The 11995-nt window shown below is 43.2% G+C and overlaps 1 protein-coding gene across 1 annotated transcript; it reads right to left on the bottom strand.

Moving 5' to 3' along the window:
• Window positions 1-559: 559 nt before the first annotated feature.
• On the bottom strand, window positions 560-11383 carry klhl3 (kelch-like family member 3). The gene is made up of 15 exons (XM_031867009.1): window positions 11235-11383; window positions 9325-9459; window positions 8946-9052; window positions 8736-8857; window positions 6747-6909; window positions 6393-6502; window positions 5753-5869; window positions 5480-5629; window positions 5237-5354; window positions 4776-4973; window positions 4495-4596; window positions 4240-4368; window positions 3809-3949; window positions 3328-3471; window positions 560-3237 (listed from the first exon to the last, which is right to left on the bottom strand). The coding sequence occupies exons 1-15, from the start codon at window positions 11363-11365 to the stop codon at window positions 3209-3211; spliced, it is 1896 nt and encodes a 631-aa protein (XP_031722869.1). The 5' UTR covers window positions 11366-11383; the 3' UTR covers window positions 560-3208.
• Window positions 11384-11995: the final 612 nt, after the last annotated feature.

The following is an 11995-nucleotide window of genomic DNA, read 5'->3' as shown; positions in this document are numbered from 1 at the left end:
GCTTGTTTTTAATGTATATGTTGTCGAATCATAAAGACGCACACAGTCTGCTCCTCATTATGTTTTATATATCTCTGCTGTTGGGGAGTCGGGCACGTACACATGAGCCTCGTTTCCATCCTGACGTTTAACATCCTCATGCACAGTGACAGGTGTGTAGACCTGTCACTGAGAAGAACGGCAACTAAGAAGTGCAACTTCCCCGACTGTTGAATCAGAGAAGTTTTTTAGGACATGAATGTTGTAATGACTTAATTTGACATTTTCATTATACAATATATTAGGATTTTTTAAATAAAATATAGTTTCTTGCATTTAGGAACTCATACTTTGCTTTATGTATTTTATTGCTTTTTGTCTTCGAACTTAATATTCAGTGTTTCCCATTTTAGTAGCTACTTTAGATGTAAAGTTCTTTCACCTGAGGTTTTTATAAATAGCACAGGTGTTACTATTAACAATAATTATGTCCTCAATCCATTATAGTGAACCCGTTTCTGATAATCATACTTAGGATTGCCAAACTAAAAAAGTAAAGGAGACTGAGAACATCACAGATTAAAGATGTAATAATTCAACATAATTGAGATTATCTATATATAATCTGAGGAAATGCTTAACAAACATCTGCCAGTCATAATGAAATTACAAAATAGTATATAGAATATATAAAATGCCCCCTCGTGTAACTTTACAGTTTCAGACAATAGCCGGTTTAAAGTCTTGCAAAGTAAGCCTGTTTAATGTGCGTAGTTCATTTCAATGATTTCAAGTTTGACACAGGTGCAGAAGCTTCACCTGAACGTATGAAAGTTCAAACCACACAATCTCCCCAACAATCAATCAATGAACTCACAATATCAACTGTTAGGTTTACAACATCCACAGTTTATATTAAAAATATAACATCTGCGCTTAGTAAGAACATTATACATCTGAAAACTTCCATACCACACGATGTGACACACAAAAACTAAATCTCACGTCAAGGTCCATTTTTTTAGCTCTGGACTCGTCTTCGCCAGTTGAGGCTGAACTTTGAACTGATCTCAATCAGCTAATAAGCGCCGAGTAATATGACCAGAAGCTCCAGAACAGCTACTAAATGGACCTTGAAGTGAAGTTCTTGTCAACCTCTGTTTCCAAAGTCAAGACTGAACAATGAACCTCAACCATACTGGTGTTTGTTTGGATCTTTTAGCACGTTTAGTTAGAACTTCCTGTTGATTATTGTCTGCGGTAGAACAGGGTTCTTAGACCAATGAATGAGTGGTTTCACACACACGGCATAAGACTTTGACATTTGACTTTAAAAAAGAAGCTGCTGATGTCACTCCATGATTACGTTTGTTTCTTAAATTGTGATTTTCTGACCCACCTGCAGACACATGAATGCACCACAGAGTCCATGCTATTTGCCTGCATTGCTGCACAATAACTATTAAAAATGTATATTGGCGCACTGGGAATTTGGGGCAAATTAGAGCTTTAAAGCACCTGACATTTTGCCGTAAAGCCCGTCTTGGTCATGATGTATCAGTATGTCAAAATGTTGCCAACTATAACTGTAAGCTCCAGGTCCATGCGGGGAGATTACTTTCAAATATTGTTGCAGTGTCTCGAGCAAGTTTCAACTATTATCATATAAACTGAGACTCACTTCCTGGAAGACGTGAAAAAGTCAATTTGTCAGTCGAAATGTATGAGGTGGTTAAACATACAAAAACAACAGCATGGTCCTTTTTTTGTCACAGGGTTTTAAAAATGACAGTCGATCGCATCCTTGACTTCTGGAAGATTGCAGGCAGAAGTGAAAGGTTTGGCTGAGAACTCCTTTCATAAAGCAGCTTCTACAAATCTATTTTTTTTTTTGTTCAAAAGCTATGGCACCACTCAGTCAACAAAACATCTAAAATACACCCGTCGTCGTCTGAATTATGTGAATGGAGCACAAAGTGTAACAAGGCTGAGGAAATGAAATGAGAAGCGCACTTCGATATTAATAAATGCTATGTGATCAAATGCTTCAAAACAATAAATAGATCTTAAACCTGCATCGTTTACATTATAGTTCAACGGTTGAATGTCTACAGTATATTTTGACACGCTCCCTCAGACAATAAACAAACAATTGTTATGAAGAGATTAAAAGCACAATGTGCCTCCAGCATTATTCTGATCAGCAAAACTGGCACATTTGTTTTTACAATTTCTGGTGAAATGATTGGCCTTTAAGTGGCGACTTTAAATGCTCCCATGAGTACGATCAGTAACAGACAGACGGCCGAGCAGCCGTCTGTCTGGCAGCAGGTCAGTCAGAAAGACAGGCAGACGTCCGGCGAGTCAGTCAGTGCAAGTGATCAGTGCATCAGTAGTGTGTCGACATCAGACTCAAGTCCTACCGGGTCCACTGGTCCGGGGTTTTGAGCCACAGCAAGTGGTTCTCAACCTCTTTTAAAAACAATCTCAAAAATATTAAATATCACAGCTGATTTGCATACAAGAGAATTTCTACATTCTTTGAATTGTCTCGCAGCTCTCTCGGTCCAGGCCTCCGGGTTGAGAACAAATACACTCTGGCAGCTGTGGCCTTTTGCTGGCGGTCGGGGCAGAAATAGAGTTGCCATAAGCCGATGTGTATCGGAGGATCGGTGGCAAGTTGTCAGTTTTTTTTTTTGTTTTTTTTAAAGTCTCCCGCGGCGTGACCAGATTTCCAGGATCTTGGATTAACGCTCCGGCAACAGTCAAACACAAGACGGTGTCGCAATGCCCCGGTGATTGCAGCAAAGGCAGCCAGTCAGCCAGAAATCAGCAAGCTGGTGGTTAAAAGTATTCAGTTTCTCGGGTGTGATGCGGTCCATCACATGAACACCACCGAGCATCTAAACACACATCGTTTGGTCCACATCGTCAGCTGATACAGCCGCTTGTTATGTGCTTTTCATATGAAAACTCACTCATAAGCACACCATCCTGTGGATATTGTTATTTATCCAGTGCAACAGTGTCCTTTAAAAGTCAGGATGTCACTCATTAAAATGGACAAAGCAACAAAATAAGGTTGTGGTTTAGCGCATCCTTGATTCAATCAGCTGCAGATTGAGAGCGGCTCGGCCATTTGGAAAGTGTTCATCTCAGGCGTCACATCTCTGACGTCTGAAGCTCAAGAGGCAGACAGTGCGAGTCTGATGCTGGGGGGGGGGGGTGGTCATAACGGCTTGTCAATCACTGCGACTCCTGTAGGAGTGAGAGAATTAAAGAGTCACACACTGTCACATGTATTTCTCTCAGTGATGTAGAAGTGTTGCCCGCGTTCAGCGTGCGTACCTGCATAGCTGCGTCCGTTGCCCATGTTTGTGGGAATGAGGCTCCACTTGTCTATGGCCGGGTTGTAAAACTCCACAGAGGAGAGGTTACAGGAGCCGTCGTCTCCTCCGATCACATAGAGCAGCCCGTTAATGGCACAGACGCCTTGAGGAGAGAGTTGGACACGTTTTAACAACTCGGACAAAACCCATTTAACATTTCATCTATCAAGAAGCTTATGCCTGTCCTGATTTTGATAAATCTGCATCGTGGTAGATAATGTTCACAGTAAGTATTATGGTATGTGAAGGCAACTAAATAAAAACATGTACCCTTTAATCACTGAGCTTTTGTAAAACTGTTAAGACTCTTGAAACCACAGGATCAAATACTCAAGCAGGTTTTTTTAAACCTACTTGTATGCAGTTTCTAGCATCGACAGTTACCTCCTATGTGCAACAACTGGTTGGTGGATGTTGCGTGTCTGTGGTTGTTATCTGACCTGCGTTACGTCGGCACATGTTCATGTCACAGACCAGTCTCCAGGTGTTGGTCTGTGGGTCGTACACCTCAACGCTCTTCCTCACCAGGGGGCCGTCGTGTCCTCCTGCTGCATACAGCTGACCACTCAACACTCCTACACCTGGACAAACACAATGTAATATGTATTTAGACACAAGCAAGGGGGCCTTCATGTCAGTACAGTGTAATAATGAACTGTAGTAGTTGTGATATTTCTAGGATTTTTGCTCGTACAATTGCTTGTACACCACCGGGTGGTGCTGTTGCTCAATACGGCAAACATTGTACAGTTTGTATAACATTGTATAGATTCATCTCCAGTGTGTAAGCATGTGTGCATCTCTGTTGGAGAACCAAGAGTTAGGGTTACAGCTGTATATGTGTGTGTGTACTGTGTGTGTGTGTGCGTACCTGCTCCACTGCGGCGTGTGCTCATGTCGGCTACGTAGCACCACTGATCAGCAACAGGGTCGTACTCTTCCACTGTACTGAGGCACTGACGGGATGCTCCATCATAGCCTCCTACTGCATACAACTTACCTGCAGACACACACACACACACACACACACACACACACACACGGTTATTACAATAGGTGACATCAGAATTCTGGCTTTTCCTTTAAAATGATGTAACCCCGGTCCCTCACACACTTCTCGTCTTACCGTCGATCACTCCCACTCCCACACTGCTGCGTCTGGTGTTCATGGAGGCGACATATATCCACTCGTTGGTTTTATAATTGTGGACTTCTACTGTCGACAAACCTGAAGGAGAGCAAAGACAAACAGAACTAGCAGATCAGAAATCATCACTGATAGGTTAGAGTAAGACTGGATGTGTGTCGATCAGTCTGTAGGTGTCAACGTTTTGCATCCAGCTGATAGACTGGAATTGGTATATTTTCAGTGTGTGCGTGTGTGTGTGTGTGTGTGTGCGTGTGTACCTATACTGCCGTTGAAGCCCCCCACGGCATACAGTAACTCCCCCAACACAGCAGCTCCCAGTGTACTGCGCCTCTCCTGCATGCTCGCCACCGCACTCCACTGGTCTCTCACTCCGTCGTACACGTCCACAGTTCTCTCCCGCAGTGAACTGTTGAACCCCCCGATTGCGTACACGCGGCTCGCCATCGTAACCACACCTGCACACGGACACAATGAAATGTGAGAAAGCTTGGGGATAATGTTTCACCACATAATGATGAGTTTGGTTAATCTCTTAACTGAAGCTGCTGACACTCAATGGACTACACTAGTGGCTGTGTTTTGGTTTCTAAATTATAGTGTTGGAGGAAATCTAGCACACCGGTTGTTTCCGGTGGCTAGAAAAGAGTTTAGCTTGTCAGGTAAAAAATAGAAGAACTACAGTCAGAGTCACATGACGCCGTACTAAACACAAGCTGACCTGCCCGGCAGCGTCTTGAAGGCAGGTCCGCTACTTGGTACCATCGATCCTCCTGGAAGTCGTAACACTCCACGCTGCGGATCGCCTTCGGAGCCTGTCCGCCCACCACAATCATCACCTGCACATGCACACAGTCACACAAATGAAAATACATATCTGATACAGCTGCTACATGTTTCTTGTATGTGTGATTTGTGTCGTTGAGCGCCGTGTGCGACGCTGTACGCGTGTGTTTTTGTGTACTTTTGGGATGCTGATGGGAGTTCGTGGGCGGGTCCTGTCTGTCTTGATGAGGTGCCGCTGGTCAGCTGGCAGCAGGTGATACTTCATCGCTTCTATGAGAAAATCTTTACAGGTGCTGTTGTTCTTTATCAAAGCCTCTTCCTCCACGATCTGAAACAGGGACCAGAAGTTTAACCGTCACTTACAAAAGAAATGAACGGCCATCACTCACTACAGTATTTCTAGATATCCTAGGATCTGCTAATGTGTAGTGTCACTCATCGCTTCTTTTACCTGCACCAGGTAATCCCTCGTCAGCAGTGGGAGTCTGACATGCTCCATCAGTTTGGGCATGTTCTCCAGACGAGCCGGCTTATCGTACTTGATCCACGATATCATCGCCTCAAACACCTGCAAGAGAGAGACGGAGAGACTCAAGCTTTGTTTACACTCGCGTGTGGCACCGTGGCTCAAACTCAAATGAATGTAAAACATGTCGGGGTCTTAGACTTTTGTAGTGATCCACCCAGGAATAAATCACAGCAGATAATTCAGTGTTGACTGATAGCAGCAGCCAGTGTGACAGTGAAGAATGTGACAGTGTGACTCCGTCACTCTGACTGCTGCTGACAGCACAGATGACACACAGATGCTCCCTGAGACGCGTCTGCTTTAGTGGATAACAGCAGAGGGACATAACGTCCTCTGGAACACTGCTGCTGATGAGGACGCATGTCTTTAGTACAGCCACAGACCGTTCTCAGCTCCCACTAAAATCTCGTCCCTTTCCTGACAGACTTTATCTCTTATTTTGTGTTCCTTAAGAACACAATTCTCACATCTTTTCACCCACAAAGTTATCAAATTACAGAAGTGTGTGTGTGTGTGTGTGTGTGTGTGTGAGAGTGTGAGTACGTGCATCGGGCTCTCTGACCTTCTCCTCTGTGGAAACAGTCAGTTTGTCGCTGGAGATGAGGCTGCACACCTGCTGCAGAGAAAGGCCCAGGAACTCTTCTCCCTGCACCACGTCAGAGAAATGCTGCTCTGAGAGACAAAACACAAACTAAATATTTTAGTTAATGAGCTCTGTGACACACGAATATGACGCCAAACTGCCGCAAAAGCTCATGTTTATGCCCTGGTGTGATTTGCAACATCTAAAACTCAGTTACGTAAAAGCACACACACACACACACACACACACACACACACACACACACACACACTAACACACACACAGGGGCAAAGATGACTGATGATTTGTATGTGTGAACATTCAGAAGCTTACCAGCGTATGCGTGGGACTGGTCCAGAAGCTGTGTGCATGTGTGCAGATCAGCGAAGGCTCTGATGCCCAGACAGTTGGTGGGGTGAAGCTGAGACTGCAGGAACTCACAACACACCTGACGAACATCCATCAGCTGGAGGAGGCTGGCCGCCGGCAGCAGAACCTGCAAAGGAGATAACTTTAAAACTCAAACTGGATTTTACTGGTGAAGGAACCGACTTGGGCAGCCATATTCTGTGTCATCTCGCAGTGTGATGTAGCTACGTGTGTTTTTCTCTTTCACCACATTTCTTTACAAGCTCCTCCTTTTAGCCTTTACACCATTAAATGGACAGACGTGGAGGTTAACACCAGAAGTACAGTACGGCGTTCATGTTACAAAGCAATAGGCCTGGAATGGGAGTGTGCAAGTACAGTATTTGATGTCTGTTAGTGTGTCAGGCAGGCAGTGTGCTGTTGAAAGCATGATGCTACAACACAAAGACTCCCACTGCTACATCCCCACACACATAAACTTAAGTAGGTCAGTGAGACAGTCCCCGTCTGCCTCTACACCTCTCTCGTCTGCCGAGCACACAAAGCCAGCACTGAAGGCAGCACAAACGAGTTATATTGTACAGTGAAAACACACAGTTCAAGAATCTTCTAATAGTCAAAACACACACGTCACGCATTGTAGAGCGAGCCAATCAGGCGGGCACGGCGCTAACAGTGGGAGGATTTCCTGCCTCTCTCCATGCACACTTCCTGTGCTAATAATCAGAGGAAGTTTCCTGCCTGCAGCTCGATCCTGCTGCATTCATTCAACCCGGCGCCACAGTTACCGAGAGTTAATGCCACCGAGACAAACAAGGCCTCGACCCACAGCTTTCAGAGCGAAGCACAGCTCACAAGCATTACCAGCTCTCCTGGTGAGAAACACCGGCTCCTCAGGCAGGTCTGAAATCTAACGGACAAACCAAAACAGTTTGAGCGATCGGTTTCCTTTATGATAAACAAAAACTCTCGTGTGTTTGAAATCATTAAAAAGTAAATAAAATGGTTTTATAAATCAACTTTCTGGTTCTTTTTCCCCTTATTTGGTGTCTGATACAGATTTCTCTCCACTTTATTGTCTGAAACATTTGATGTAATTAATGTGTTTTGAAAAGTGCTCTAAGAAACACTGAGAAAGTAAAGGATAGAAACTTTCACAAACTAGACGTTCAATTTTATTTGGGTTGTTTTCTTTCATCTAAAAGCCCGCTCACTGACAACCGCTAGACATTAGACCAAAAGCCTAAAAAGAGTGTGTTCTGAGTGAACAGTATAACAAAAAAAAGGGTTCAAAACTGCTATAACCACTGTCTCCACTGCACACAGAATGCTAAAATCTCTCGGTTAATAGCAGCGTGTTGTGTTGTTGCTCTGACTTTTGTTCAAAACAAAGGACTGCACACAGGAAAAGGTCAAGACAGCAGCGACAGCACACGTTTCCTTCTCCACGACAAGGAAGCTTCATAATTGTGATTAACGCTGTGAGCGCAAATCTTTTTGCCGGGAGCAGCAACTCTACTTAATTATCCAAACTGTAAAAAAAATCAGCTCAGCTATTGTATTGCAAACAATCCCCCTGCAGCTAAATGTTTAAAGTGAAACCTCTGACAGAGGAGAGGAGAAGCTGAGAGGGACACAACTCACAACAAGCCTCGTGGGATAAACAACGAGAAGACGTTGCCGATTCTCTACGCTGTGACATCAACATTTTTAAAGCAAAACCAGAGCTGGAATTCAGGTAAAAGCCAACATAACAGATGTAAAAAGAAAAAAAACATCTGGTGAAAACAGGAAGACACTTTCACTCCCTTCCTCCTTGCTCTCCCTCTTCCTTACAAACACTCTCTAAAGCCGTGTTCCCCCCCATGGTACAGCTCTATATGTGGACTGACGCACCGCTTTCACTCAAGGAAACGCAAAAATCACCATTCTAAGCTTAACACACACTCTCACCTGGACGTTGTCCTCTGTGACGTCTATCTCAGCCGTGTAGATGTAGTCGACCAGCTTCCTCAGGGTCTGTCCGTCCACCTCTCGGATCTCCACCTGATGGGCTTTGCTCTCACTCATATCCCCTACAAAACACACAGTTTTGTAGTTGAGCACACACTCGCACACATCAGATGTGATGTCAAGCAAACAGTAGAGTGTGTGTGTGTGTACCTGTGAACATGGCACAGAAGTAGGGGCTACAGGACGCCAGGACCACCCTGTGAGCCGGCACTTCAACGCTCCCCGCCACCAGCTGGACGTCACACAGCATCTTTTTACTGAAGACCGAGGAGAAAGAAGTGTTTTATTATAACTGTCTGCAAATATGCACATAGGAGCCAGCAAAAGTATATTTTAAGCCAAGTATTGACAGGAGGGCTGCCTTCCAGAAAATGTGCCAATTAAGGTGTTCATTTCCAGGGCTGTACTTAAAGATGACTTGTAGTATTACATGTTTTTCCTGACTCACAAAAGGTGACTACAGTCTCTTCATTCACAAAAGGCCATTTGTATATAGTGTCTTCATTCTTTGACACCGTCAGCAACACACCTCCTCAGCTCGTTCATCAGCTGGAAAGCCTTCCTCATGTGCGTCTGGTTGAAGGTGTGCATCCCTCCATTCACCGTGTCCTCCTCCGAGTCCGTGTTGCAGGTTGGACGTGGCGAGGCCGGTGTGGCCACCACACTGGTGAGACATGAGAGGCAAGTGTCTGGATCAGTGGAGATATAGACGTTTACCCAAACAGTTAAGACGCGCTACCTTCTGGTTCACCTCTAGGGTTGTGAGAAGACGACGGGACGGGTAGGACACAACGCTGAATATTGTGTCCCTTTTTGTTGCAATAGTGTAGCGATGAACGCCTTAATCCGGCAGGTAAGAACACAGGATCAGACACAAAAAGAAAGGAAAGATAAAGTTTTATCTGTTAACGGTGTCTCAACTGAAATCCCAGAAAACATACTATATCACAACTACATTGTTATGAGAGATGCACCATGTGAATATGCTGGATCTGTATTGGTACCAGCGGTTTTTATTGCCTCATATCACTTTACATAACAATGCATCCCTCGCATTAAATAAAAGCACATCTAGCTGTTATATAAGACGTATAATAAGATTCTGTCCATATGGCCCACCTCTAGATCCTAACGCATGACGGATTCCTGACATCCTTACTGCACTAAATAACCATTCAAGCTGTTTGACTGAGGATGACCCACATCCTTCAATCATAAGACATCCTCAAACATCATGCAAAGAACAAAAAACAACAATGTGTCCATCTGTCTGACCACACTACCCATGTCTGTGTTTGTCAGACATTAATAATCATTTTTAGGCTACATCACTTCCTGATACAGCCGGTCACTATAGTTTTAGCTCAAATGTTACACGGGAGTGATCGTGCACTTGTTAGGGGACTATTGTCAGCCGTGGATTAATGCACATTTAATACAGTGTGTGAAGGAACGTGTCACAAAGATGACACGAGGGACACCGATATTTTTGGACAGCTGTGATTTTATGACTGGGATGCATTTATTGATGGTTTGAGTCTTTTCATGGGATTTGTTGACGATAATAAAAAATACTGAATAATGGAGGCCTTCTTCTTTAAGACTACACAAAGGAATGAGGAACAACATTTCCTGCTACCCAATGTTTCATACAGCTGCTGTTGTTCTCAAGCCATGTGGGATCCTAACATGAGAGAATACTTTTAAAAAAAAAACATGGATTAGGTTTTAAACTCCGGTGTCCTGCACTTACCTGAGAGCAAGTGACCAGTAAGAAAACCCCTCAACCAGAACTGATCTCGCGCTACATCTACTTTGTTACATGTGTCACGTTGTTAGTGAGACTGTGTGTGCAGTAACGTTACTGTGTGTTACCTTGAAGTCTTTAGTCTGCACACAACACAATAACGACGAGCCACACGAGGAGTAATATGTTAATTCACAACAGCAAAAGCCCTGAAACTAATCCGTGTAAAATCATAATTCTGAATGTGAAAAACTGACTGAAAAAAAAAGTTAGAAAGAAAATACAGTTTGTTTTGAATCTGTTGAGCTTCAAGTTGTCAGGCTGGCTAGCTCTTAGCGTCATCTTAGCTTCTCATTTAACTTCACTGCTAACATAAACTTCCGTTAACTGACATGCCGACCACTTAAATCAAAGAGAAAACACATTGTAGGAGCCAGTCCACCACCAGGTCACTGTCTATAAAGCAACGTTTACATGTCTCCCTGTTAACTTGGGAGTTTTGGGTTAGCAACGTAGCTAGCATCAGAAGCTAGCTGGTCAACAAGGCTAGCTAGAGGAAGCTCTTTGTACTGTCTGTGTGTTTGTATGTACGAGCCAACTGATCCTGTGCTGTGAAACGTTATCCAACAGATGTAGAAGCAGCGTGATTCTCAGATTTACACAATAATCCCTAAACCGCTCAGCCAACTCACCCCAACGACACACCGTCCATCCTCACGGACACAAACAGCAGGCATGAGCGCTCTGCAGCTGCACGAAGATCGTGTGTGACTGAGATGAATCCCTCCGCACAAAAACAAACAAATATACTGTGTATACACATGCAGTGTGTACAGTAAAAAAGATATACACATGCAGTGTGTATTGAATGTTCCAGGGTACAACTTGTTTCAGTGTGCAATTTAAAAACAAAGAAATGACTCATACACATAGAAATAACACATTGGTACGTCTCTTTTACGAGATATAAAATTCCTGCACATTAGAGACACTTTTAGTCACGTTTTAGTCAGTTATTTAATCCAAGTGACCAAAGACGAATCAGATATATATGGCGTTCATATTTGACAAAAATTAGACTTATTTCTAGTTTTAAATTAAATAGGGCCGCTAACTGATGATTATTTTAATTTGCAATTAATTGGCTGATTATTTTACAGATTCATCTTTTGATCATTTCGTCTAAAACAATTATGAAAATCCTGAAATATTACTTTCCTGAATTCCTAAAGCCCAAGATGATGTCTTCAAATGTCCTGAGTTGTTTTGCCCTGCCAACAGTCATGAATTATTTACATTAATTTAATACAGTAAATCCTCACAACATATCCACCACTATAATATGTATTTCTTTGCATTATTAACAGTTTACAATTTACAGAAACACTTGACTTGTATATAGACATTTGATTTGTGTTGTATATATATATATATATATATATATATATATATA

The sequence above is a fragment of the Anarrhichthys ocellatus genome, unplaced genomic scaffold (genome assembly GCF_004355925.1).
Source record: "Anarrhichthys ocellatus isolate YVR2014 unplaced genomic scaffold, GSC_Weel_1.0 scaffold37, whole genome shotgun sequence".
NCBI classification, from domain to species: Eukaryota; Metazoa; Chordata; class Actinopteri; order Perciformes; family Anarhichadidae; genus Anarrhichthys; species Anarrhichthys ocellatus.
This window is presented reverse-complemented; position numbering and strand designations above follow the sequence as displayed.